Source organism: Lynx rufus, unplaced genomic scaffold, assembly GCF_022079265.1.
Source record: "Lynx rufus isolate CCGP_SWC_20201006 ecotype Redwood Valley unplaced genomic scaffold, mLynRuf1.p SCAF_12, whole genome shotgun sequence".
In the NCBI taxonomy this organism is placed as follows: Eukaryota; Metazoa; Chordata; class Mammalia; order Carnivora; family Felidae; genus Lynx; species Lynx rufus.
The window spans coordinates 68,201,083-68,226,996 of NW_025814826.1; the positions used below are offsets into that span (position 1 = coordinate 68,201,083).

At 61.8% G+C, this 25,914-nt stretch overlaps 2 protein-coding genes across 2 annotated transcripts in view; both read right to left on the reverse strand.

Moving 5' to 3' along the window:
• The window catches only part of PLEC (plectin), a 56,619-nt gene extending 38,567 nt beyond the window's left edge, over nt 1-18,052 (reverse strand). Inside the window, exons 1-2 of the mRNA XM_047074305.1 lie at nt 17,985-18,052; nt 16,631-16,829 (exon numbers count right to left, since the gene is read on the reverse strand). Coding sequence (XP_046930261.1) covers nt 16,631-16,823 — 193 coding nt within the window. The 5' untranslated portion in view covers nt 16,824-16,829; nt 17,985-18,052. The remainder of the gene's footprint in view (nt 1-16,630; nt 16,830-17,984) is intronic.
• Nucleotides 18,053-18,507: 455 nt separating this feature from the next.
• PARP10 (poly(ADP-ribose) polymerase family member 10) lies at nt 18,508-24,927 on the reverse strand. Its single transcript, XM_053722175.1, is given in 19 exon segments — nt 18,508-18,735; nt 18,833-18,873; nt 18,876-18,944; nt 18,947-19,079; nt 21,535-21,602; nt 22,410-22,607; nt 22,610-22,812; nt 22,974-23,013; nt 23,016-23,036; nt 23,157-23,278; nt 23,280-23,404; nt 23,518-23,819; nt 23,822-23,895; nt 23,897-24,134; nt 24,211-24,291; nt 24,294-24,358; nt 24,360-24,463; nt 24,583-24,758; nt 24,840-24,927. Coding segments are annotated over 19 exon segments (2,376 nt in total).
• Between the last annotated feature and the right edge of the window lie 987 nt (nt 24,928-25,914).

The following is a 25,914-nucleotide window of genomic DNA, read 5'->3' on the forward strand; positions in this document are numbered from 1 at the left end:
GGTCACTGCCTGGTCCTCGCCCCCTGGCTCGGGCCCCGGCCCCGGCCCGCACCTTTGAGGGAGCTGATCTCCTGCTGGATGGCTCTCGAGGGGTCCATGTCTCCGTCGGGACTGAGGGCGGCGCGGCTGCCGCCACGCAGAGTCCAGCCCCGCAACGCACTGCCCCGGCCAGAGCCGCAGCCTGGGGGAGGAGCCGAGAGGCCCGGGGCGGGGCTTGCCAGTCAGGGGCGGGGCTTGGGCTGATCGATGCGCTTGGCACGGCAGCCCCGGCGCGAGCCCCCGCGGCGCGCCGCCCCCACCCTCCGGCCCCCTCCTCGTGCGGCCAGACCCCGGTAACTCCAGCCGGACTGCGGGCCCTAGGTGCGCTCCGACGGCCCACCCCCGGCCACCGCACAGTCCCTCACAGTGCCCTCTGGCTCGTTCGCGCACGGCCACTCACTCCTTCCAAGAGATACCCACAGGTCTGAGCCGCCCCGCGACCTCCTGGACCAGCACCCTGGTTGCGGCGGGTAGGTGGATCCCACCAGGGCAGGAGCCGGAGGCCTGCCCGCAGTGGTACCCCAGGACCCTAAATCAGCCCCTTCACCACCTTTCACGCCGCAGCGGCTCTGCCTCTGCCCACCCACCCCCCTCTCCCCGGGAGGCCAAGCCCTCCCCACCCCCCCATTCTCCTCTGGGCCACCTCACTCAGTCCTATGACTCAAGATGTTCTCTCTACTCTGACTGCTAGGGTTTCATGTCCAGCAGGACTCCACACTGCACCCCAGCCTCTAGCTCTCCACTCAGCAGATCCCAATCAAGCTTGTCTTGGGATGCCCTCGTCCCCCCAGCTCCAGGTGCACCTCTATCCACCGTCCACAGTGCAGGCCACCCCCCTGGGGCTACTGTGCAAGCGCACATCCCTGCACGGCCAGCCCCACAGGTCCTGGGGCTCTACCTTCCAGCCTGTCCACCACTGCCACCATCAGTCCAGGCCCCAGCACATCTCCCGGCTCCCCCCACCCCTACTGTCGCTGTCACTGCTGAGGGGGTCAGTCTCCTAAGCCACAGCAGAAGACTGTCACTGCCAGCCTCTGGGGCAGAATGCGGGCATTGGCACTGGCAGGGCGGGGCCAGGGTGGAGTCTATAACATCGCACCTCACAAAGCCATAAAGCAGGAGCCGTGCCCACACCTAAGATGTGAGCCCCAGGTGCACCCTGCCTTCCCACGCTGGTGGTGTCCTGTTGCCACAAGATGTGGCCAGCCTGCCTCAGTCTCCTTCCAGGCCGGGCCACCTCCTCCAAGCAGCCACCCTTATTGGCCGCAGGCCCGCTCGTCAGGTCAACCAGAGGAGTGTCCCAGACCTTTCACTGGTCCCCTCACATGGGGCTGCCCACCTGTAAGTGGCCACTGCAGTCCCCTGCGCTACGTGCAACCGGGGGCTTCCAGGAAAGTGGCGGCAGCCGGAAAATCCAGTGAAGAGGTGTCTTCAGCCTGCTGCTGCCGAATGTGCCCCAAACAGCAGCCGCAGTGTGGCCTCCGAAGTGGGGAGCAGCCACGCGGACCCTGGAAAGGCTCCACAGGACACACTGGGCCTGTTCTTTGGTCCCTTCTCAGAGCAGGCTTCCCAGAGGAAGGGGCAGTGACGTCAGAGCCAAAAGACAGGCTGCCTCTAGCAAGCAAAGGAAGACAGACCACTCGTGCAAAGGCCCAGAGAAAGAGGAGAAGGGTCCGGTCAGCCCCAAAGACTAGAGACGGCCAGAGCAGGGAGAAAGGGGCTGGAAACAGCTGTCGGTGGGTTTCACCAAGCTAGGGAGGTCCCTCAAACTACCTCGGACAAGGGCCCCGGGGGCAAGAGATATGGGCAGTGAGGAGGAAAGGGCGCAGGTTATCCAGGTCCCGTGGGAGAGACGGGAAGGTTCTGGCCCCCCCCTACATCCTCAGCCTTTACCGACCTCGCTGCCCAGGAGGCCTCATCTCCAGGTCCTCAACAGGGCAGATGGCCTCACCCAGCAGCATGGCTCTCTCATGCCCAACTAGGGCCCTTAGCAGGTCGCCCGGGCCACGGACTCTCACCCCGAGCGAGGCCAAACCCTCTTGAAGCTTTCTGCAAATTCCAGGAGGCAGCACACGCCCTCGGGGTCCCTGGGACCTGAGCTGAGCCCTAACACCACAACCAGGTGCCCCCTCCTTCCCAGCACCCCCATCTGGAACAAAGCCCTCCTCACAAGTCGCGGAAGACGCCGACAGGCTGAGTCATGGGCCAGGGCCAAGGAAGCACCCCTGCCCCTGCCCCCACGCAACCTCATCTGCCATCTGGAGAGTCCTACTGCTCCCAAGACCCCACCCGCCCTCAGCCTGGCACTCCTCCCTATGGTTCCCCAGCTTCAAACCTGCCCCCCACCGCCCCACGGCAGCCTGCCCTGCGGGGGGGGGGGGCCAGCAAGGGATCCAGGCGGTCCCACACAGGTCGTGCCAGCAGAGACCTTCCACTTAGGGTCCCCGACAATCACCCGGCGAAGGCCTGGCCCAGTGAAACCCCGCAGACTGAGCCCTGCAAGTGTGAGCACGGGGGCCGTCTCGCCCCACAGCCCCGGCCCAGCGTCTGCCTACACCTCGGGAAGCTTCGGGCCGGGGCAGGAGCCAAACGTCCCGCCTGGGAAGCCGCCCCTTGCAGGATGATGACAGCAGGAAGCCAGCCAGGCCAGCCGCTCTGGGAGGCCCCGGGGAAGTCTAGGCCCACTGCAGCAGCAGGCTGGGTGCCCGCCAGGGCTCCCGGACACCCTGGCGAAGGCTTTCACCTTGGGCCCCGTCCAGCTGTCTCCGTGCAGCCCCGCTCAAGAACAGCATGGCTACCAGGCCTCTGCCAGAGACGGTTGCGGGATGCCGGCTCCCACCCCCACGTCCCCCGCTCCGTCATTCTGCCCTCAAGTATCTTCCACCGCCGTCCTTGTTCCCACCCCCAGCGCCTCCGCCGCTGCACTGGGCCTGGCGAGCACCTCTCTCACCTCCCGGTGGCCCACGCCGTCCCACTCCCAGGACTCTGCCACAGCAGGCAGGCCACTTCTGCACACGGGCCAGGTCCCTCCACGGTCCTGCTGCCCACCCCCCCCCCCACCACCACCTGGGCACCTGGGCGGCTCAGCTGGTTAAGCGTCTGACTTTGGCCCAGGTCACGATCTCACGGCCGGTGGGTTCGAGCCCCGCGTCGGGCTCTGCTGACAGCTCGGAGCCCGGAGCCTGCTTTGGATTCTGTGTCTCCCTCTCTCTCTCTCTATCCCTCCCCCGCTCTCACTGTGTCTCTGTCTCTCAAAAATGAATAAAAAACATTAAAAAAATTTTTTTTAATGTAATAGAAAAAAACCCTTCGTTAGCAATGCTAGATATAAACCCCTCTAGAATGAGACAAAAATCAGAACTGAAGTGCAGAAGGGCCCCCCAGGCATAAAAACTGGGGCCCACGAAGGGGGGACTCATGCTCCCCCAGCTCACCCCTGCATTCATGCTAACTCCAGCTCTCATCACCCCTCCCGCTGGGACAGCCACCTCAGCCCCTCACTCACGGAGCAGCAAGGTTCCGTGGTCTGCCTGAAGCCCTACCGTGGCTGCTGGGTGGGGGGAGGGAGGGGCTCTACCGTGGGTGCCGTGGGAGCCGTGGGTGACGGGCAGGGAGAGGAGGGAGTCCCCAGGGACTGCAGCAGACTCAAGTGCAGGACCCAGCAAACATCTCAGAAACCCCTTAAACGCTGTGTTAGAACAGAAAACGCCCACCTGCCTCCAGCAGGGCAAGCACGTGAGAAGTCTCCTAGCTTGTCCCCTCCCACCCACACGCAGCCTGGGAGTCACCGTTGCTGGCTTCCTGTTTATTCCTCTCCAGTTTCTTTATGGAAAATCAAGCAAATACAAACACGATTCTTGATTTTTCTCCTTTTAACACAAAAAGTGACACCTCCCGTGTCCTGTCTGACCCTCGGTTTTCCATCAGTCCCCCACCCCACCCCCGGAGGCCTGTCACCCGGGAGGCCCCTCGGGAGCGTGGTTCCCAGCGGTGCTTGATCTGATCAGATTGGATGGGATGTGCACCGTCACTGGCTTGGCTCTCACAGCTTCACCAATACAATCCAGAAATCCAAGTTTTTGGATTTTTGCCAATCTGATAGGTAAAAACTTGTATCTTGGTGCAGACAAGGCTTACATTTTACACACCACTGACCCAGAAATTCTATTTCAAACGAATGTCATAGATACACCCGACAACCCAGCTCCAAAGCCACTCCTTGCAGCAAAAAGCAAAAAATGAAAACAACTGAAAAACCAAAAATAACCCGAATGTTCTCTTAGAGGGCATTAGTTTAAATAGGATGTGGTTGGGGCGCCTGGGTGGCGCAGTCGGTTAAGCGTCCGACTTCAGCCAGGTCACGATCTCACGGTCTGTGAGTTCAAGCCCCGCGTCAGGCTCTGGGCTGATGGCTCGGAGCCTGGAGCCTGTTTCCGATTCTGTGTCTCCCTCTCTCTCTGCCCCTCCCCCGTTCATGCTCTGTCTCTGTCTGTCCCAAAAATAAATAAATAAATAAATAAATAAATAGGATGTGGTTACCATACAAAGGCATATTATGTTACGTGACCATATTGTAAATAAATGTTATAGAAAGATGTTCCTGTTGTGACGTTAAGTAAAAGAGAAGTTACATGTGTCTAAAAATACTCTATAATACCAAATTATAAAATCATAAACTAAACCGTACTACAAAATGCTATGCATTTTTTTTTTTTTTTTAAACAACAAGCACAAAATAAAGAGACGTGAAAGTTTTACGATACATCAACCAACACTGGAGGGACACTTGGGGGGAGGGCTTGGAGTGGCGACCCTGAAAAAGGATCTTTTCACGTCTGAACCCCTGGTGCCTACAACCGACTGTGACCTTATTTGGAAATTGGGTCTTTGCAGATGTTACTAAGTGAAGGGTCTCAAGATGAGATCACCCTGGATCACGTGGGTGGGCCCTCAACCCAGTGGCAGGCGTCCTTAAGAGAGACAGAAGAGACCCTAGGAGGAAAAGCCCCAGAAACCAGGCAATGCCAGCAGCCACCAGAAGCTGGAAGAGGTGAGGAAGTCCTCTAGAGCCTCCCAAGAAGGTGTGGCCAACACGCTGACTTTGGACTTCTAACCTCCAGAACAGAGTCGATACATTTCTGGTTCTTAGACCACGTGTTTGTGGCAATGCGCTACGGCAGACACAGGAGACCGGTCAAGGTTTCGTTAGGGGCACGGTGAGCAACACCTAAGAGTGTGGACGAGGCTTCGGAATCGGGCAGTGGACTGAAGAACATGCCGGAAAAAGCCCGGGCTGCGGTGAACCGCTGGTGGAAACCCAGATGCTGGATGCGATGCTGGTGGGGACTCAGAAGGAGGAGAGGGACGCGCACTGGAAAGCGGACGAAGGAGACCCCTATGGAACAGTGGCAGGAAACGCGACTGGACGCTGTCCTGCTGCTAGGTGGAGGCCGAACTTGCGAGTGGTGAACTTGGACCTTTAGCCGAGGAGATTCCCGGGGGAAGCGGGAGGGGTGACCCACCTCCTCTTGCACCGCATGGGAAAGATCAGAAAGATAGAGAGGAAAGACGCAAGTTGTGGAAGGGGCTGTTACGCAAAAAGGGAACCGGCACTGATGACCCAGGAAGGTCACAACCTGTTCAGGTGGCCGAACGTGTACCTGGTGGGAAGGCAGGCCCTGGAGAGAGTGCCAAGGCCGCGACCACACAGCCCCCTGCCGACCAGGTTAGACGTCCGGCCCCCTGGTCCAGTCAACCGTCTCCGCAGAAGCCGGGAACGGAGAGGGGTCACCCAGAAAAGTCCCGTGGAGAACCCTCTTGTCCGGAGCCACAGATCCCTGTGACACACAAGGTCTGTGAGAATGTTGTAGGAGCAGAAACACCACCAGCTGGGACGGAAGGGGGCAGAGGCAGGATGCAAGGACGGAAGGTGGTTAGCATTCTCATGTGCTCACAGGTTAGCTCGTGGGCTGCCCCGCAAGGACAAGGAGTAGGGGACCCCAGAGCAGAGGCCAGGGGCGGAGGCCGGACAGCAGAGCATCAAGCCAGAGAGGAGTTTTCTCAGGAATTTGCCCTGTGGGTTCAAACTTGCTGGGGACTGGTCAGCCCTCTATCCCTTTCTATTTCCCCCCTTTTGGAATGGGGGTGTCTATTCTATGCCAGTCCCGCCACTGTCTTCTGGAAGCGTTAAGACTGGCTGGCTAGTTTCACAAATCCACAGACAGACAGGAGTTTTGCCCCAGGGACCATATCCAGACCCTCACCGATATCGGATCAGATGCATGTAGTCTGTACGTGACAGACGTGGATTTAGGGGGGCGGGGGGCACTGGTTTCAATGGTGGTCCCCAAAATACATGTCTACCTCCAAATCCCTAGAGCCCACGAATGTTATCTTACTTGGAAAGGGGGGGGGGATCTTTGCAGTTATAATTAAGGATCTTGAAATAGGATCGTCCTGGATTACTCAGGGAGGCCCCAAGGGCAAGGACACGTATGCTTACAAGAGGCAGAGGCAGGACACGGGGGAGGCCACGTTGAAGACGGAGGCAGGTACTGGACAGAGGCCATCACAAGCCAGGGAACGCCCACGGCCACCAGGGTCTGCCCCAGAGCCTCCGAGGGAGCACGGCCCTGCCGATACCTGGATTCTGGACTTGTGGCCTCCAAAGGGTGAGAGAGCAGAGTTCTGTTGTTTCGGGCCACCGGCCACCAGATGCTGGCAACTTACTCCAGCAGCCGCAGGAACCTACCACAGGGCTGTCTGTCCTCGTAAGCAGGCGCGAGTTGCTAAGGAGACAACAGCAAAGCCCACCCACGTCCCTCAGGGCCACCTTGGTGCCTATTCTATAAGCTTTCCCTGCCGCCTTTCGCCTAATAAGGAAGGGGGAAAGGATACGTTTCAAAAGTTCAAAATACACACTCACTTGAAAAACCAAAGAACGGAAAAAAGACATAAGGGACACCTCTTTCTGGTTTCCCACAGCTGCCTCACACCTGCAGTCCTGCACCCCGCACCCTCCGGGGGGTCCCCCCTAACCCCACCGTCCTGGCCACCGGCCCGTCTGAACCCAGACCCCAGACCAGCTACAGCAGACACCTTCTAGAGTCTTCCTTTCCTGCAGAATTGGTTCCGGATCTGTCCCCGGCCCCGGAGCCACAGCGGGCAGCAGAGCGTCCCCCCCATCCTGTCCTTGGCCCCACAACCCCTCTGCCTCAGGACGGCAGTAAAGGTCCCTGCCGAGAGCTGACCACCTGGACAGGACACCCCTTCTGCAGCTAAGCCTGGCCCCAAGCTGTCCTGGAGCAGAAGAGGGGAGGAGAGGAGACAGAGCGGGCCCCATAGCCTCCTGTCCCACATCTTCTGAGTGGGCACCTTCCTCCCTGCTCACCCCACATGGCCCTCAGTGGCAAGGGGTGATCACATTCAGCCCCACACGTGTGGACGGGCCCAGCACCCCACGGTGCCCACGACGCCGAAGGCCACAGACGCCCCTCCGGGCCAAGGCCTCCCCTGCCCCAGGGACCTCAGGCCAGTGTTCCGCCTGCCTCCTCTCTGTCCTGGAGGACGTCCTCCCTCCCACACCGCTGGACATCTTACAGCCCCACACGACCCTTCTTACCCCTCGGCACCTCCAGCCCGATGACATCCCCAAACGGATCTCACCAAGGCCCCCAGTGTCACTTATCATCAAGTGTTGGGCACTCTTCGGGCCTCATCCTGCTCGAGACCCCTCGCCCAGGCAGCCTTCTGGCTTGTCACCCCTTCCCCGGGGCGCCCAGTATAAGGCTCTGCCCTGCCCCAGCCCCCGGCTCTGCTTGTCCAGCTGCCCCCGGGCTCGGAGCATGGGCCTCTTCTCCTCCTTGTGGGGGCCCTGGGGTGCTGTCCCCAGCCTGGCCTCCGCCTCCCAGGGTCCCCGTGTGCTCACTCACCTGCGGCCCGGACGCCCTCGTCCACGCTCCCGTTGTCCCGCCCTCTGGACCTCCGCGCACCAGCACCCCGCCTGCCGCCACCTCAGCACCTCCGCGCCTCTCCTCAGCCACTTGTCTGGGGGCACCCAGGAGTCACCATGCCACCAGCACCCCCACAGGGCTCCGGCTGGGGGCCCGCCTTTCCCTCCCCTCCGTCCCCTCACTTTTAAGCCACGCTTGTCACATAACACAGGTGCAGCAGGACACAGACCTGGCCCTCAGAAAGCTGTCTGGTGGGAAAGGAGATATTTAAAGTCCTCTTTGTCACCCACCAACCCAAGTCCGGACCCTGAGCGTGACACCCCAAGGCTCCAGCCCACCTCTCAGCCCAAAGCAAATGCCGACGGATTCAAGAGGTTTTGTTAGAAAACAAAAACAAGGGGCGCCTGGGTGGCTCAGTCGGTTAAGCGGCCGACTTCGGCTCAGGTCATGATCTCGCGGTCCGTGAGTTCGAGCCCCGCGTCGGGCTCTGTGCTGACAGCTCAGAGCCTGGAGCCTGTTTCAGATTCTGTGTCTCCCTCTCTCTGACCCTCCCCCGTTCATGCTCTGTCTCTCTCTGTCTCAAAAATAAATAAATGTTAAAAAATAATTTTCTAACTAAAAAAATTTACAAAAAAGAAAACAAAAACAAGCATCAGAACTGGAAGAAACTCTCAACAAATGTTTATGGTTTGGTTTTTATTTTTTAGAGAGACAGAGCACAAGCAGGGGAGAGGCGCAGAGGGAGAGACAGAAGCCCAAGAAGGCTCCACGCTCAGGGCAGAGCCCGACATGGGGTCGATCCCACGACCCCGGGATCAGGACCTGAGCCAAATCAAGAGTTGGACTCTCAATCAATTGAGCCACCCAGAAACCCTCAGCAAATATATACTTTTTAGTGTTTGTTTATCTTTGAGAGAGAGAAAGAGACAGAGTGGGGGGGGGGGGCGAGAGAGAGGGAGACACAGAATCGGAAGCAGGCTCCAGGCTCCGAGCTGTCAGCACAGGGCCCGACGCGGGGCTCGAACCCACGAACTGTGAGATCATGACCCGAGCCAAAGTCGGACGCTTAACCGACTGAGCTGCCCAGGCGCCCCAAGACTGGTAAGTTTTTAAAGCTGATACGGCTAAAGATACCACAGACAGGATTAAGTAACAATCAACCCAAAATGGTCATGGTGTGAGTTGTCAGGACAGCAACTGGGGGCACCAGGGGGACTTTTAAGAGGCTAACAAGTTGTTTCGTCATGTGCGTGCTGGTCACAAGGCAACTTTGAAATTTAAGTAAGCTTTGTGTGTAAAATTTGCTCGCTTTTCTGTAGGAATGTTACACTTCAATAAAAAGTTTAAAAACATAACAAACTGGTGAAAAGATTGAAACGTTTAAAAAAACAAGGAAGTTAATATTCATAATGTGCGAAGAGCTTTTATAATTCAAAAAGAAACATAAGATCTTACAGAGAAATGAACAACGCTCTTTTTTTCTTTTTTAAACCCTGGATCCCTACCTGCCTCCCTCCTAGATCCGAACAACGGTTTTGAATGGGTGAATAGGTGACTCGTAAAAGAAAAAAAGTGAAAATAGCCAGTAACTAGGAAACAAAACTCACTTTATTTAAGAATCAAAGAATGCAAATTAAAACAGTTAGGATTTTCTCATCAATCAACTGGCAAGGAATCGGAGGACTAGTTTGTCTTATATCCTGCATTCACCTATGTCAGAGGGCAATCCAGAAATATAATGATTTTTAACGATGAGCCCAAATGTCCACGTAAAGGGACCCGGTAAATAAACTGTGGTATTTCCATGTAATGGAATATTTAGTATCCGTGACATTTTTTTAAAAGGGGGGTGGGGCGTTGGGATGGCTCAGTTGGTTAAACCTCCCACTCTTGATTTTGGCTCAGGTTGTCATGTCACGGTTGTTGAGATCGAGCCCCGAGTAGGACTCCTTCACTGAGCACAGAGCCTGCTTGGGATCGTCTCTCCCCCCACCCCCTGCCCATCCCTCACTCACTCTTGCCTGTGTGCTCTCTCTCTCTTGCTCTCTGTCACTCTCTCTCTCAAAAATAAACACGAGGGGCGCCTGGGTGGCGCAGTCGGTTAAGCGTCCGACTTCAGCCAGGTCACGATCTCGCGGTCCGTGAGTTCGAGCCCCGCGTCGGGCTCTGGGCTGATGGCTCAGAGCCTGGAGCCTGTTTCCGGTTCTGTGTCTCCCTCTCTCTCTGCCCCTCCCCCGTTCATGCTCTGTCTCTCTCTGTCCCAAAAATAAATAAACGTTGAAAAAAAAAAAAATTAAAAAAAAAAAAAATAAATAAACACGAAAGAAAGAAAGAAAGAAAGAAAGAAAGCAAGCAAGCAAGCATGAGGGGCCAAGACCATTCAATGGGAAAAGAGCAATCTTTTCAACAAATGGTGCTGGGACAACTGGAATCCCCATGTAAAAGAACAAGGTTGGATCTTCACGTCATGCCATACTCAAAAATTAATTCAAAACAGATCAAAGACCTAAATGTAAGGGCTAAAATGATAAAAATCTTGAAAGAAAATATAGGCATAAATCTTCATGACTTGGGAATACGCAAGAATTTCTTAGAAATGATACCAAAAAGACAAGCGCTAAGAAAAAAATAGGTTAACTAGACTTGCCAGAATTAAAAACTTTTGTGCTTCAAAGGACAAGCACAGGAAAGTCAAAAGATAACCCATAGAATCACACAATTTTGCAAATCATCTATCCGGGAAGGGACATGTATGTAGAATACATAAAGAACACTTACAACTGAACAGTAAAAAGACAAAAACCCAATTTAAAAATGGACAAAGGATCCGGATGGACACGTCTCAAAAGAAGGGACACAAATCACCACTAAGCACAAGAGAAGGGGCTCAACATTATTAGCCACCGGAAAATGTAAATCCCAACCACAACAAGATATCACTTCCACCCGCTAGGATCGAATGTCTATAATCTGAGAGACAGATAATAGTAAGTGTCGGCGAAGACGTGAAGAAATCGGAGACCTCACACGCCGCTCAGGGGGACGCAGAAGGGTACAGCTGGGTGGAAAACAGTCTCGCAGCCCTTCTACCAGTTAAACATAGAATGACCACATGACCTAGCAAGCTCACTCCTTGGGACCTACCCAAGGCAGATGAAAGCATAGGCGTGCACCAACACTTGCACACAAGCGTTCAGGGCAGCATCACTCATAATAACCGACGGTGGAAACAACCCAAACGTCCACCGACTGATGCACAGATAAACAAGGTCTGAGGGGTCCACGCCATTCGGTATTACTCGGCCGAAAAAGGAATGAGGTCCCCTGACATGCTACGACATAGGCGGACCTTGAAAACATGAGGCTAAGTAAAAGTAGCCAGGTGCAAAATGGTTTGATTCCATTTATATGAAATGGCCAACAGAGGCCAATCCATAGATACGGCAGGTGGAGCAGGGTTTGCCAGGGGCTGAGGTGTGAACGTAAGTGTTCTGGAATTGACTGTAGTGGTGGTCTCATGAGCCTATTAACACGCTACAAACCATTGATCTCTCTCTCTCTCTCTCTCTCTCTCTCTCTCTCTCTCACACACACACACACACACACACACACACACACACACACAGTGAGACTGGGGCCAGACATGTGACTTTAACTGTTTCTCTGTGTACTTCCATAGTGCTTGCTTGTTTTCTTTTCTTTCTTTTTCTTTCTTTTCTTTCTTTCTTGTTTTCTTTTCTTTTCTTTCTTTACTTGTGACAGTGAACACACACCAAAAGTGCTCTCCCAAGCCCAAATAACTGCTAGCCTCCGCTCCCTCCAGCTGAGCTCTGGCCACCAAAGATGCCACCCCATGCTATCACCCCCTCACCCATCCAGCACCCTGCAAATGCTGGCTGAGGGCCCGGGGCTGGTGCCAGGGACACACATAACCCAGCTCAGAGTCCAGGACCGGAAAAGGTGAGACATGTGAGGAAGGTGCCGGGCGTGACGGCAGCCCTGCCAGGGAGCTGGGGAAGCCCCTCCAGCTGAGTCTTAAGAAAGCACAAGACAGGCGTTGGGCACGTGGCCCCCCCCTCCCAGCGACCTTCCAGAGCCACCTTCTCCAACCCCCTGCCTGGAGGCCCTGCCCCCATGCTACCCTACGCTCTCCACGCCCTGCCCCTCCCGGGACCGGGACCGTCACAGCAGCTTTGTCGACACCCCAAGGCACCCCAAGCGCCACCCACGCTTGGACCCACGCCGACTCTGTTACCGCCCTGCCCCCAGCCTGATGGGACAAGCCTGAAGTCTCCACCCTGGCTGCCTGGGCCCTCCTGGCTAGCCCCACTCCCCACTCCCCGCCCTGACCCCATGGCCCCCGACCCCCCCGCACACGCCACTACTGGGGGACTTGGGCCGCTCCTTTACAGACACCCTTACCCCGACCACCTGACCCACCTGGATTCTCCTGCACCCCAAACCCTTCCCACACCCGGCCTCTGAATTGCGGCAGGCCAGGATGTGGGGAGCTGGGGGTCGGGACCCCTCCACACAGCCCCTCAGCACAGGAGGCTCTCCCACAGGGCCCCGCCACTCCGGGCCCCACATGGAATCTGCCTCAGACAGAAGGCAGGGAGGCTGGGGAGGGGCAAGGGCTCAGGCGGACAGGAAGTTGAGAATGTTCTGGGAGGGGCAATGACCACGCAGGGTCACTGCCGGGGATTTCCAGGGGGAGAGCCCAGGAATGAGTGACACGTCCAGGGTAGCGCCCGGGGTGTTGTGGGACTGGGGAGGGAGACCATCCCTGGGGGGAGGGGCCGAGTGGCCACACTCTGGAGGGGCAGATGGGGAAGGAGCAGGGCAGGGGTGGGGCTGGGGAGTGAGTGCCAGCTTGGGGTAGAAATCAGGAGGCAGAAAGAGGCCAGAGCCCTCCGTGGGCCCAGCAGGGACCAGGAGTGCCCGGGCAGGGCTGGGTGGCAGTCCCCCAGGCAGAGACAGCTGGTGCTGTGCCAGGCCCCAGGAGAGGAGGGCTGTGGCCCCCGCCCCACCCACACGTTGGCTGACATCAGGCGCCATGCCTTCCTTCCCTCACTGGGGGAAGCCCTCCACCTCCAGGGACAGGATGGGCCTCAGTCCTCCGTGGTCCAAGGGGCTCACAACGGTCAGGCCTGCGGCCATGGCCCAGCCGCCTCTGGCTTCCTCTAGGCTGCTCCTGGCCTTGGCGGTGGCCCTGGCCCGGCCACAGGCATCCCCCCATCCCTCACCCAGAGGGGCTGAGGAGTCACAGGGGTGCCTCGTGTGACATAGAACTTCTCCTGACTCCCAGACATGCGCGGACGCCCCACCCCCACCCCGCCTTGCTACCCTACTTCAGCAGTGCTCAGCCGCCAGAGCCACACGCGCCCGGGGAACTGCCCCATGGCACTGGCAGGTCTGCTTCGGGAAGGTGCCCCTGCGCCCACAGGCAAGAGGCAGGCGAGAGTTGCCCTCTGCCCTCTTCACCTCTGTCCACCACATGCAGGATGCGGACACAGACTGAGACAGCCCCGTGTGTCTGACACCAAGCCTGGCGTCCAGGGAGCACGGGCGCTGAGATGGGACCCCCAGGGATCTGTCAGCGCTCACTCCTGGGAGGCAGGCCTCCACCCCAGGGAGCAGAGGGGACACGGCTACTCAGCCCAGGATGCCGCAGACTGATGCCCGGGACAGGCTCTGGAACCGCACGCACCTCTGCGACCTGATCATATCAAGGAAGGTTCTGGAACGGGCCACTATTCATTCTGTGTAGGCATCCTCACCGGAGTGTCCAGTTCATAAGCAGTCTGTCCCAGGGTATGCCAGAGAGCTGTGGCCCACGCGGGCCGCTGCTTCCTTGCGCGGGACCTATCCAGGGGGACCCCCACCCCCAGCCCAAGGCTAGGCCAGCTGTGGAAGGTGAGAGCAGCGGCCGGCCGGCCCTCTGGGTAACCACCCCCCTCCCTCAGGAGCCCGCTGTCACAGGATCACCTCTACCGGCACCAGGCAGACGAGCTGGAGAACCACACAGCACATCCACCTTGCCAGAGATCAAGCAAAGGCCGTGAGGGGAGGGTGGCCGGGCAGGGGTGAGCCCTAGGCCCTGTGAGACCTCTCTCCCCGCCTGGGTGAGGGCAGTGGGTAGAAAGCGAGGCCCTAGCAGGACCTCTCTCCCTGAGCTGCCCTTGGGGTCAGAGCCAGCAAAACCAGCCACGTGGAGCTGGAAACAGCTCTGGTCAGCTCTGCCCACGGCCCCCACCTCGACCCTCTCCAGCCACTCACTCTCAGGGCCCTAAGCCTCTGTGGGCCAGGAGCCAGGGCCACGTTGGTGCCTGCTGGAGCGACCCAGGCAGCTGACCGCAGTGAGGCCCTGGGCAGGTCCAGAGACCCCGGGGAGGGGGGAGGGGGAGGGGGAGGGGGAGGGGGGAGGGGTTCTGTCAAAGCCACAGAGCCAGTTTCTCTGAGGAGGAAGAGAGGGTTGCTCTGTCTTCCCCAGCCCCCAGCTGCCCCCCGCCCCAGGGGACAGAGAAGGGCTGTGAGGAGCTCCTTGCCAGGGGAGGGTGTCAGTCTAGGTGCTGGCCAGTTTGGGGAGGTGAGGAGAGGCCACAAGTATGTGACCCACTGCCAGGTGTGGCGGCCGCCCCCACCCCACGCGGGGGCGGCGCCCTGCCGAGGGGCAGCGGACAGCTCAGCCTGGGCCCACGTGTCTGCTGGCCTCAGACCGGGGACACTGGACACCGGCCCCGCGAGCCCCCGCCCCGGCGGGGCCCACCCCACCGCCCGCGCCGCGAGATGCCCTATTAAGGGCATGACGGCGGGGGCTCCGCCGGGCGCCGCAGCCTGCGGGTGTCGGGCGGGCCGGGCTCCGGCTGGGCGGCGATCGGACCGGCGGCCGCGGACAAGGGGTCAGAGGCCGGAGGACCCGCCGGGGCCCCGGCCGGACAGCAGGTCGCCCGCGGGGCGCGCGGGGCCCTACCTTTGTACTTCTCCCGCACCTCCTCGTAGGCCTGGATGAAGTCCAGCTCGTCGGGCGGCGGGCCGGGCGGCAGCCGGGCGGCCATCCCCGGGCGCGGGACGCGGCGGCGCAGAGCGGCCTCCAGCCCCGGCGGCCACTGTCCCCGCGGCCGGCCGCGCGCCGCTCAAAGGGGCGGCCCCGCCCCGCCCCCCGCACCCAGGATGCCCCACGGGCGGGGCGGGGCCGGGCGAGGGGCCCTGGGGCCGGGGCCGCGCCGGGCAGGCTCGGGGCCGCGGGGCCACGCGCGTCCCGGGGCGCACGCCCCTCCCCGCCCCCGGCCGGGTCCCGGGCCCCGCGGCCCCTCCCCGCCGGCGACCTCACCTGGCCGCCCCCCCTCCCCCGGCGCGCCCCTCCCCTCCGCCCTCCCGCCGCGAGGCCGAGGACTTGGTGTCTTCGAGGTAAAAAGAGCCCCCAAGACGAAACATGTAAGTATGAAAGGGCTGAAATAGGCGATTTGCGGAGGAAAGGAAACAAAACGTTTGGTAAAAACAGAAGACAAATTCTTTCCCGTCCCTGAAATGGGCACAGACCCGGTCGCCCCGGGGGACAACGGTCCGGGTGGGGCGCCCCTGGCAGTACTGCACCCCAGCCTTCAGGGCTGCTACCCCGTGACCAGAATCGGTCACGGAATCCGTCCTAGCACAGAGGTCGTGCGCGAGGGTCGCGCCCTGCGGCCCTGACGGCAGGGACTGCTGAAGTCCCCCCCCCCTCCCCCAGGGCAGGGGCTGACCCCGAGGAAGGTCCAGGCCTGAGAAGGACATCCACGATTTGCTGTCCAGTGGGCAAAAATCCTTCAAATCCGTATGTGACGCTTGAAGCCTGGCGGGTCCTGCGCCCGCACCCACTGTCCTGGGGCATCTCCCTGACCTCTGGCCTGTGTCTCCACCCACAACCCCTCACGGCCCCCAGTCCCATCCTTGCCCCACAGCTGGCCTTCCAGGCCTGTCCCCACCGGCCTCAGGGTGCCCTCCGGGCCTCCTGCAGGGGCCAGCCGGGGTCCCGTCCAGGTGCCCTCATCATCGTTCTGTCCGCAGAGAGGAAGGGGGTCAGAGCTGCAGCCACTGTCGGGGAGACCCTCAGCTGGCTCCTCCCTCTCCCAGCACATCCTGCCTGATGGCCGCCAGCCCTGGGTCACCCACTCCCCAGCCGCCCGCCCCACACTCTCAGGGGCCTCGACTGGGCCTTTCCCACCCGCCTGCCCAGAGCAGCAGCTGCTGGAGGGCGAGGCAGGACCCCGAATCCCCCCGGGGGGCTGCAACGCTAGCCAACCGGGCGGCCCCTCCTCTCCCGCTCCTGTGTGCTTCCACGCACCGCCAGCGGTAGCAGACCCAGGGGCCCGGAAGATGGCTCTGCCCGCAGGAGCCCAAGAAGGTGTCAGGGCATCCGGGCCCTGGCTCCTTGCGAGGCCAATGATGGCACCCCTGCGGCGGTCGCCACCTCGGGCCTCCTGCAGCTGACAAGAGGGTGCCAGCAGGTGGCGCTGTGCTGCCCGCGATCACCTGCCACAGACCGGGGCCCTCGGACCGGCTCGCCCTCTCTCAGCGCCCGCAGGTAGCGCGCAGCAACAGCTCAGTCAACAAGCCAGGGTTAATGTCCGAATCGGACAGACGGGGCCGCTCGGCGTTACCTGCAATGCGGATGACTGCCCGCTCAGCAGGGTCCAAGACGCTCCCATTGCCCCCGGAGCCACCTCCACCTCGCCGGGTCCTCTGCGTTTTCCCCAGGTTCCAGGGCAGCGTGTCCCCGGGGCTGGGCGAGCTGCTGCTGCCTCCGCTGGCATCCTCGGCCACTGCCCGCACCTCGTGGTCCTCGGCCGACATGGCCTCCTGGAGAGGGAGCGGGAGGGGTCACCCTCTGTGTTTAGGCGGATACCGCACACTAACCAGCCGCTCCGTTAACCTAGACATTGACCGCACCCTTTCCACCCTCACTCCTCCTTGTCCCGCTTCACCCACATACTGACCGCCCCCCTCATCCCAGACATTGACAACTCTCTGCTCCCACCCACAACTGGCCTCGACCCGACCAGCTCACCTCTGGGACACCCACACAAAGACACCCCTCCTCCAACACTGACCTCACTCCCTTGTCTCTCACCAGGACACTGGCACCTACACACTGTCACCCAGGGGCTCATCCCACCACTCAGACACTAGCGTCCACTGGCTCCCACCCGAACCTGGACGGACGTCCCCTCTACACCTCCGATCAGCAGGCAAGCCGGACCATCAGGACCGCACTCCCTTCCCTCTGCCAGTCAGGGAAGGACCGCGGCCCCGGCCCCCTGGTCGCTGGCGCTGTACCTCCAAGCCCCAAGCCTCAGCCTCCAGCACCCCCATCGTCCTTCCCCGCCCCCAGCCCCGTGCGGTCCCACCTCGGTCTCCGCAGTGGAGGCCTATAAATATCTGGAGCCGCAGCGGCGTGGGCCGCAGGAGCCCGGCCTCCCCTCCGGCAGCCCGCCCAGCGCCTCATGCACGCCCGCACCGCCGGCTGCCGGAGCACACGCACGCCCACGCGTGCCCGCTGCTCTGCTCCGGTCCCCGAGCGCTGGCGTGCGGGAGGTGAATGGGGCTCTGTCCCGGAGGGTGCAGTGCAGTGGGGGCACAATGTGGGCTCTGTGCCTCCGCCCTTGGGCTCAGGGCTGGGGAGGAGACGGCGGGCACCGAGCTGGGGGCCACCCGCCCCGCCCCCACAGGCTGCTCTCCGGCACCTCTGCCGCTCCCCCCACCCCAGCCCGCCGCCCCGGCCCCCCGCTGCCGGCCGCGCCTCCCCGGCAGCCTTTCCTGCCCACACTCGGGGCACCGCCCGTCCAGTTCCGCAGTCTGGGGCGCGCAGAGGTGGTGTCGTCCCGAGGGAGGATGGGCCGCGACGCAGCCCCAGTTCCGCGACGCCTGCTCCCGCAGAGCACCCCCCCGCCCCAACCCCACCCCGCAGCTCCCGCACCCTGCGCGCCTCTCCATCCCGGCCCCGGTCCTACGTGCCTGGTGGCTCAGCTCGGCTAGGCTCGGCCGCCGCAGCCCGACTGCTGGGCCAGGAGAGCCGCGGAGGCTGTGCGGGCGGAGCGAGCCCGGAGCCCCGCCCCGGTCCCTGCCGAGCGCCGCCCGTGCGGTGGCAGCGCCCGAGCGCGCTCGGGGCCGGGGCCTCACCGAGGCTGGGACGCGCGTCCGGCTCGGAGGGCAGCGCCGGAGCAGCGCTCGCCCCTCCCGCCAGGCGCAGCCCTCCCCGTGCGTACTGGGCGGGCCGGTCGGCAAGGAGACGTTGTCGGAGAGCGTGCGTGACACTAAGGCGACGTGGGGTCGCAGGGGTGCGCGCCGGGTCGCGCCTTGGCCCGTCGCCCAGGGCCGCCTCGAAGGAGCCACGGACGCTGCCCCTCGGCCCTCGCCTCCAGCCGCGCCGAGGTCCCTCGCCCCCCCAAGCGGGGGGCGGGGGTGACCGGGAGCTCCCGAAGGCCCCGCCGCCTGGTTTCACAAACACGTTTATTCAAACAACGGAGTTGCGTTCGGGCTAGGTCGGGCCGGGGTGGGCGGTGTCGAGCTGGCCCACCCTCCTCCCGGGCTCTGCTGACCCCTGGCGGCTGGGTCGGCCCCAAGCGGGGACACAGCCCTGGCCCTCCGTGCCGGCCCCCACCTGCCCACGCACAGCAGCCGGAGGCAGGGGCGCCCCCAGGGACAGCGGAGGCAGCCGAGGGGCCAGCAGGGCTGTGCGCCGCGGGGAGCCGGGCGCCAGGGACTGCTGGGCCGAGCGAGGAGGGGGCCCTCGGGTTAGGTGGCTGGAGAGTGGCCCAAGAGCCCAGCCGGGTCCCCTGGGGGAGCCTGGTGTGAAAGGTGACCAAGATCCCGGGCCGGTGGAGGCAGCCCAGGAGCAAGTGCCAGGGGCCCGCAGAGGGGGCACCCGCAGGCCTCAACGGCCCTGCCTGTCGTCACCCGCCAGCAAGAGTGCCCGAACACCACCTTGTGGCCGTCAGCGTTGGGGGGCCAGTAGCCGTCCTGAAGCGACAGGGAGGGGCACCCTGCTCCCCTGCCCAAAGAGCGTGCCTGTGAGAGGAGGGGGGGACAGCTGAGGGCCAGGGTCGCCAGGCATCAGCAGAGCCCGCGTCCCCGCTGCCCTGTCTCACTGTCTCACTGTTGAGGCTGCAGTAGCTACAGCCTGAGCACAGATGTCAGCTCAAGGACCGCCCACGCCATGTGACAGGTACAGGACCCGCTCAACCGGCCGCCTCTCGCAGACCGCTGCAGCGGGTGCCACACACGCTCCACCTGCTGGGAAGCCAGTCAGGGCCAGGCTCTCCGGAGAGCCTCCTGCCCTACCTGCTGGGCCACCCCAACAAAAGTTGAGAAATCAAGAGCCGTCTCTTGGTGGAGCCAGGGTCTAGGGAGACCACGCGGCTCCAATCACGCTGTGTCCGGCTGCGGAGGCCAGGCAGACATTGGCTGCCCGGGTGGGGCCCCGAGGCCTGCGGGTGGGCCAACCCAAGCACCCACCAGAACGCGGCACCCACATCCGGGCCCCCTGCAGAGAAAAGCTAGGCTGGGCGCCCACTGCTCACAGGATTTCCCTCGGAACACCGAGGCCTGTCCTGGACCTCTCGGCACTGGGAAGACCGCTGTCCGTCATGGGGGGCCAGTTCAGGGGCCCAGACAGAGCTTCTGAAGAAATTCTGACTCACCTCTTCAGGGGGGTGCAAAAGAGTATCACATCCGTGAAACAAGACTGACTTCTGTGAAAAGGAAATAGTCTGAAAACACGGAGAATGGAATGTCTGAGTTGAGTCCAGGGGGGAGACCGGGTGACGAGATCAGGAAGTGGAGTCGGGGGGCGTGACTCGGAGCCAGCGGTGGGGGCCCCGTGGGGACAGGGCGGCCCGCACAGGGGTCTGAGGCCTGCACAACCGGGCCTCTGCGAGAAAACGGGGCACGGGTGGCGGCCCGCAAGTGAGGGCATGCGGGGAGGAGTTTCCCTGTGCTGAAGGCGGCGTCGCCGATGGAGACGATCCACGAAGGGCCGAGAAAGACACATCCCCGGCACCTACCTGCTGGGGAACCTTCAACTTTTTTTTTTTTTTTTTGCAAGTCACACTTTGTCTTTTTTTTTAATGTTTATTTATTTTAGAGAGAGACAGACAGAGTGCTAGTGGGGGAGGGGCAGAGAGAGAGAGAGAGAGAGAGAGAGAGAGAGAGAGAGAATCCGAAGGAGGCTCCAGGATCTGAGCTGTCAGCACAGAGCCCGACGTGGGGCTCGATCTCACGAACCGTGAGATCGTGACCTGAGCCAAAGTCAGACGCTTAACCGACTGAGTCACCCAGGCGCCCCGACTTTCAAAGCAAAAGAAAACTTCGCCAGTCTCCAGACACACACACACCCAAAGTCTACATGCAAACGGGACAAAAATCTTGGGAAAAAATCCACATGCTCGTCACAAAACTGCTTGATGCTAAGAGACCACAAGTGGATTTTTGTTTAGCTTTCCAAAAAACAAACTGTTTAAGAGCAAAGGAAAAGAGTACTGTCTTTCAAAGATCTGAAGGAAACACTTTGACCCTGAATGCCGTAGCCAGAGATGCTACAGACATCGTGGGAGGAAACGAGCACAGTTTCGGGTACACGAGAACTCGCGGCACATACCCAGCTTCACAGGAAGGTCCCAAACACCCGGCAACTGTCATTTGGGGGGGGGAGTTATTCCAATATCAACTGATAGATGCAAATGACCTGTAACGGTAAAAGGCAAAATAGATTTAAGAGTCCAGGATATTTACTACCCACCCAAGGAGTTACCTCTACTAAGCAGGTGAAGAATCTGCAGGAAGGGAACGAGGGGGTGCCAGGCAGCCGAACACAACCCAGAAAACAGGAAGAAAGTAAAAAAAAAAAAAAATTAAGTGCCACGAGTCCTTGAGCCCTAGAGTATTCTTTCATGCAACACAGCTGTAACAACTAGGATTTCAGTTCCCTGTTGCCCCTGTGGTTTAACGGTGAATATTTTTTCATTATCGCTCTCTGTCCATCACCGTACGGCCCAAACACGGAGCCTCGTGATGGCTGTAGACAGAAGATGACGTCGGTCAGCCTTGGTGACATCATAAAAGTAACGTACCTGACCAGATTGTGATGGAAGAGGCAAGGGGAGACCCAGGAGGGGAAGGAAGCCCACTGTCCTCGTCCTCCGTGGAGGAAGTTCGAGTGTACCATGTAAAGTCACAGAGGCGCTCCCTGGCAGAGTCATGTGCGTGTGAGGAACTGAACCCACAGAGGAGGAAGGGGTGAGGGCAGCGGGGCCTCCGCTTTTAGAGTGCTAAGTCCAGACCCGGAGGGAAAGCACTTCACCCAGTTACAGTGCTCACCTGCAGGAGAGCGGTGGGGCCGGCGGTGGCGCGTGTCTGGGCCAGGTCGGGGGAGGGCCACAGCTTTGTGCCTCAGTGACGAGCCGGGCTCCACAGTCCCCTCCCGCGTGCCTGTCTGCGGGCCGTGAGCGCTCGACCTGCCCTCCTTCCTAAGTGACCGGCTCATTTTCAGACCAGTCCCTGCCCTCACCTTGCGGCCACCCTTCGTCCTGCTGCTTGTCAGCTCGGGGCGCCGGTTCCCCACCGGTGGCTCCCGGTCTTTGAGGCACACCCACGCTCAGAGTTTCCACGTCTAGGCAAGTAAAAATACTGCAGCGAGCCCTGGTTTTGCTGGGGCAGACGCTGTGGCAGGCAGAAGATCCCAGAACGGCGCCGGGCACGTTGTCTGTGAGACGAGCAATCCTCACGGTAGCCGCGAGATGGCGTCACCACCCCATGCTTCAGGCCAGGAACCCGGCAGGGAGAGGCCTGTCCTTCACCGTCGGCCGTAATCAGCACAATGGGTCCCCGGGCTCAGGCCTGTCAGATCCTGCCCCCCCCCCCCGACTGTGAAAACCTTCTGGGCAGGAACCAGGGCTCAGGAGCCCCATGCTGCCTCGTCCCCCAACCCCGACACAGGCAAGAGTGTCGGCCCGCAGGCTCTGCCAGGCTAAAGTGGTGGCCATGACCCAGGAGGTCGCGAGGCCGGCCAGACGGAGCGTGGACCTGACCAGTCGATGCGCACCCTGCCATGAGCGGCATCCAGGGGGGCAGGGAAGACACCCCAGCCCGTCCAAGGGCCCCTCAGCCTCTGCTGTGGCGCTGACGCCCGGAGAGGAAGGGGTTCCGGGCCACGGCTAGAGCGCTGGACCCTGATGGCCGGCCCACCCCACCCTCCCCCATCCGGGGCACAGCCTCACGGGGCGGGGGGGAGGGGCCCGAAGCTGTCAAGAGGAAGGCCAAACCCTGACCGCAGGCCAGCCCGCAGCGCTGTGTCCCAAAACCATGGAGGACGGCGCGGTCACCGTCAAGGGCAGTGCTCGCACCACGGCACCGCTCCAGACGGGGTCTAGCTCTGCAGGCGACATGCCCCCCAGGACCCCGCCATCTCCTCCCGGAGGCATACCTCTAACGCCCCTAGTGCCCCCTCCGGCTTACCCCCATCCTGCTCAGAGGCCACACGCGCCACCAGCCAGGCCTGGCCACCGGTGCCCCCCACCTGGGAGCCCATCTTCTGCCTCCAACACAGGGGATCCAGCAAGGAGAGGGCCAGGGCTCACTGCGGCACACGGCGTCCTCCTGCTGGGCCGCCCGGCCTTGAAGCTCCAGGGACCGCTCGCGGCCAGCACGCCTCCGCTTGCAGCCACCTGGGCCCCTCCCGGCCCTGGGTGCAGACTCCCCCTCAGGCTTCTCTGTCCCCAGCTCTGGAGGCGGCCAGCCCTCCCCATCGGGGTCCTCCAGGGTGGCCATCAGCCCTCGGACCTCCTCTGGGTCAGTGGCCAAGCCCAGCCAGGGTGCGGCTGCAGGAAAGGATAATTCAAGTGAAAGGTGGAGAGAACGTTACGGGCCCAGGGCCACAAAATGGGTGCGGGTGTAGGGCAAGGTAGATGGTGAGGTCAACAAAGGGCCATGGGATGTGCTGGGGTCCCCAGTGTCATGCTCCCCCAGTCACTGCCTGTACTGTCTGGGGCCACAGGGTGTGGGAGTGGCCAGAGGGGGCCTGGAAACTGGGTCCACCTTTCAGGAGGGAATGTCAGGGCCCAAAGGCACCCACCCCGCCCAGGCCCCTGAGCAAGAGTGGGGGAGACACCTGGGGCTGTGATGAAGGAGAGGGGAGGGGCAGGGTGGCCTCTGTCTCTACCTCTTCAGGGTCTGTGTCCAGGGCAGCCCTGGCCAGACGCTCTGTCCCAAAGACACATCGGAACTGAGCCCCCGGCCCCGAAGCGCTGGTCTGGGTCTGGGCCACCCAGGAGCCTGGCCCTGCTCTGGGCCTTCAGGTTCAGCACGTGACAGACAATGCCCCCTAGCGGACTTTGCAGAAACTACTCCGCCCCCTGGCATGGGGCCAGGGCTCCCCAGAGCTGTAGGACCATGGTAGGAGGGGAGCGGTTTGCAGGCTCAGGGCACCGGAAAGGTATCCAGAGCCTCCAGTGGGAGGAGAGCCAAAGGTGAGGAATGCTCCTGGGACACTCACCCAAAAGCCCATCAGATCTGGCCCTCCCACCGGGAAGACAGCAACACGTCCCAGGCCGGCAAGAAGGTCCTCGTGGTCAAGTTGTATGAAAGGCATGGTTCCTGGCTCCAGGGACAGCGCCACACCCACCAGCACCCCCACCCCGGTGGCCCCGCAGGCCCCAGGCTCACCCACCCCACATGCTCCAGAGACCCTGGGGCGATCTCCATGGGGCCCGCTGGGCCTGGAGACCCCACAGACTCCCGGGCTCATCAGCCCTGCCTCCTCTGAAGAGCCCACTGGCCCCAGGCTCACCAGCCCCCATGTCCCAGTGACCCCACGAGCCCTAAGCTGACTGGCCCAGCCTTTCCAAGAGACCCTATAGGACCTGTCTGCAGAAAGGCTCCTTCCTACCTGTGCTGGTGCCTCCTCAGAGCCCAGGGTCACCGTCCCTGCACCCTTCAGTGCCCTTGCTGGCCCTCCGGCCTCCAGGACAGCATGCTCAGTGGCCCCAGGCTCCAACTCGACCGGGCAGTCCCCTCCACTGGTGTCCTTGGCAAGATTCTCAGGCCCATGGGGGAGGAGGCTCGGCTCTGATTCCTGCAGCCGGTGGTCCTGGTGTAGAACCACTTGGGCCACTTGGGGGAAAGGCGAGGACAGAGGGCCATCGCGGTGTGAGGGATAGGGAGGCGTAGGCCACTCAGTCTACCTAGCCCCACTCCCCCTGCCAGTGCTGGAAGGAGACAGTGGTGTCCAGGAGCCCAGGCTGCCTGCGAAGGCCCTCCAGGGGCCCCTGCCACCGCAACACACACTTTCCAGGGACAGCTCCAGCAGCAGCAGGTGCGGGGGGGATGCCCCCTCACACACGCACAGCTCAGGCCTGGGGCACCCAGGCCAGGGACAGACACCTCAGCCCCCTAAGGCCCCGGGCCGGGGCCCCGGGCCTGTTCCCCCAGGACGCGGACCTCTATGGGGGAGGGTGCAAGTCGGCTCAGAGCATCTCCCCAACAGGCACCCCCACCCCAGTCCTGCCTCTCCCCTCCCCCCGCCCCCCCCCCAGAAGGGCAGGAGCAGTTGGGCCAGGACCCGGTCTGGTCCGGGGCTGTCCAGGGCATGGAAGGGATGCTCTGGGTGCCCCGTGGCACGCAGCAGGGTCTGGCTCTGCGGCTCCAGGCGCTGGGGTGCACAGCAGAGGGCAAGGGAACACGGCGGCACCACGGAGCATGCGCCCCTTCTGGGCCCAGACCCTCGCTGCATCCTTGCTGGGGCGGAGAGGGGCGTCGGGCCGGCAGCCCGCAGCCGGCAGAGGGCGCTCAGGCTGCCCCTTCCGCCTGCCCCCTCACCTGCCGGCTCCTGAAAAGTGCCAACGCCCCCTCGGCCGGGTCTCCGCCAGCTCCGCACAGGGGTCCCCCCGTCCCCCACCCCCAGCATCGGCTTCTCTAAGCAGAGCACGAGCGCCTCGTCCGCGATATCAGGGGGCAGCCCGCGGAGCTCCGCTGCTACCCGCCACCCCTCCCCCCCCCACACCCCCCTCCCTGTGACCACCCCACAGGGTGGGGGGACCCCACCCACCCCACCCCCGTCCCCGCATCCCTGGGGCCTGACCGGCGGGAAGGGTAGTGGCGCCACAGTCCCACCCTGCTCCTTCCAGCCCCTTCCAGGACCCTCAGCAGCATGGTCTGACGTGCCCCCGCCCCCTATCGCATTGTGTGTTTGAAGCGGGGAATCTCACACTCCCCAGCCCCTGAGCTGCCCCAGCCCCTGCCTTCAGACTGGACTCCTGAGTCTGCTCTGCAGCCAGAAGGCCTGGGGCAGGAAAACAAAAGTGAAACTGCGGGAGAGAAGGGAGAGGGGGCTGGGGACCGCCTCCCAGGTGTTTCTCTTCCTCCAGGCAGGCCCCTCCTGTAGGACCCTTCACCCCAGCTCCTGTGCCTGCAAAGAGCCCCTGGCCGACCAGGAGGTGTGGCCAGGTCTGACCCCTCAGCTCAGCCCACTAGCCCCATCTGTCCCAACGCAGCTCACAGGCTGGTGGGGCGTGGGGAGTGGCCCCTGGGGGTCCTCTACTCCCACTGGCCTCTCCCTGTGAACCTCAAAATGGCCAATCACTCTCCCTACTCAGTGCAACCGGGGGTCTTGAGTCATTGCCTCCCACTCAGGGACCTCGAGCTCGGTGTCACTTTCCCCTTGGGTGGCCAGGCCTGCTCCTGGCTGAGGCTGGCTGGCACCTCTCTCCAGAAATCTTCGCAGACCCCACTGCTCAGCCCTCACACCTAGCAGGTGACTAGGCCTCACGCCTCAGGAGTGAAGGCGAGCGGCTCCTGTCCTCGGCCCGCAAGTCCTCTGCCCCTCCCAGCACAGCCACGCTCTGCGTCCTCTGCTCGCCTTCCTGTGGCTCTCCCGTCTGTGCACCTGCCGGTC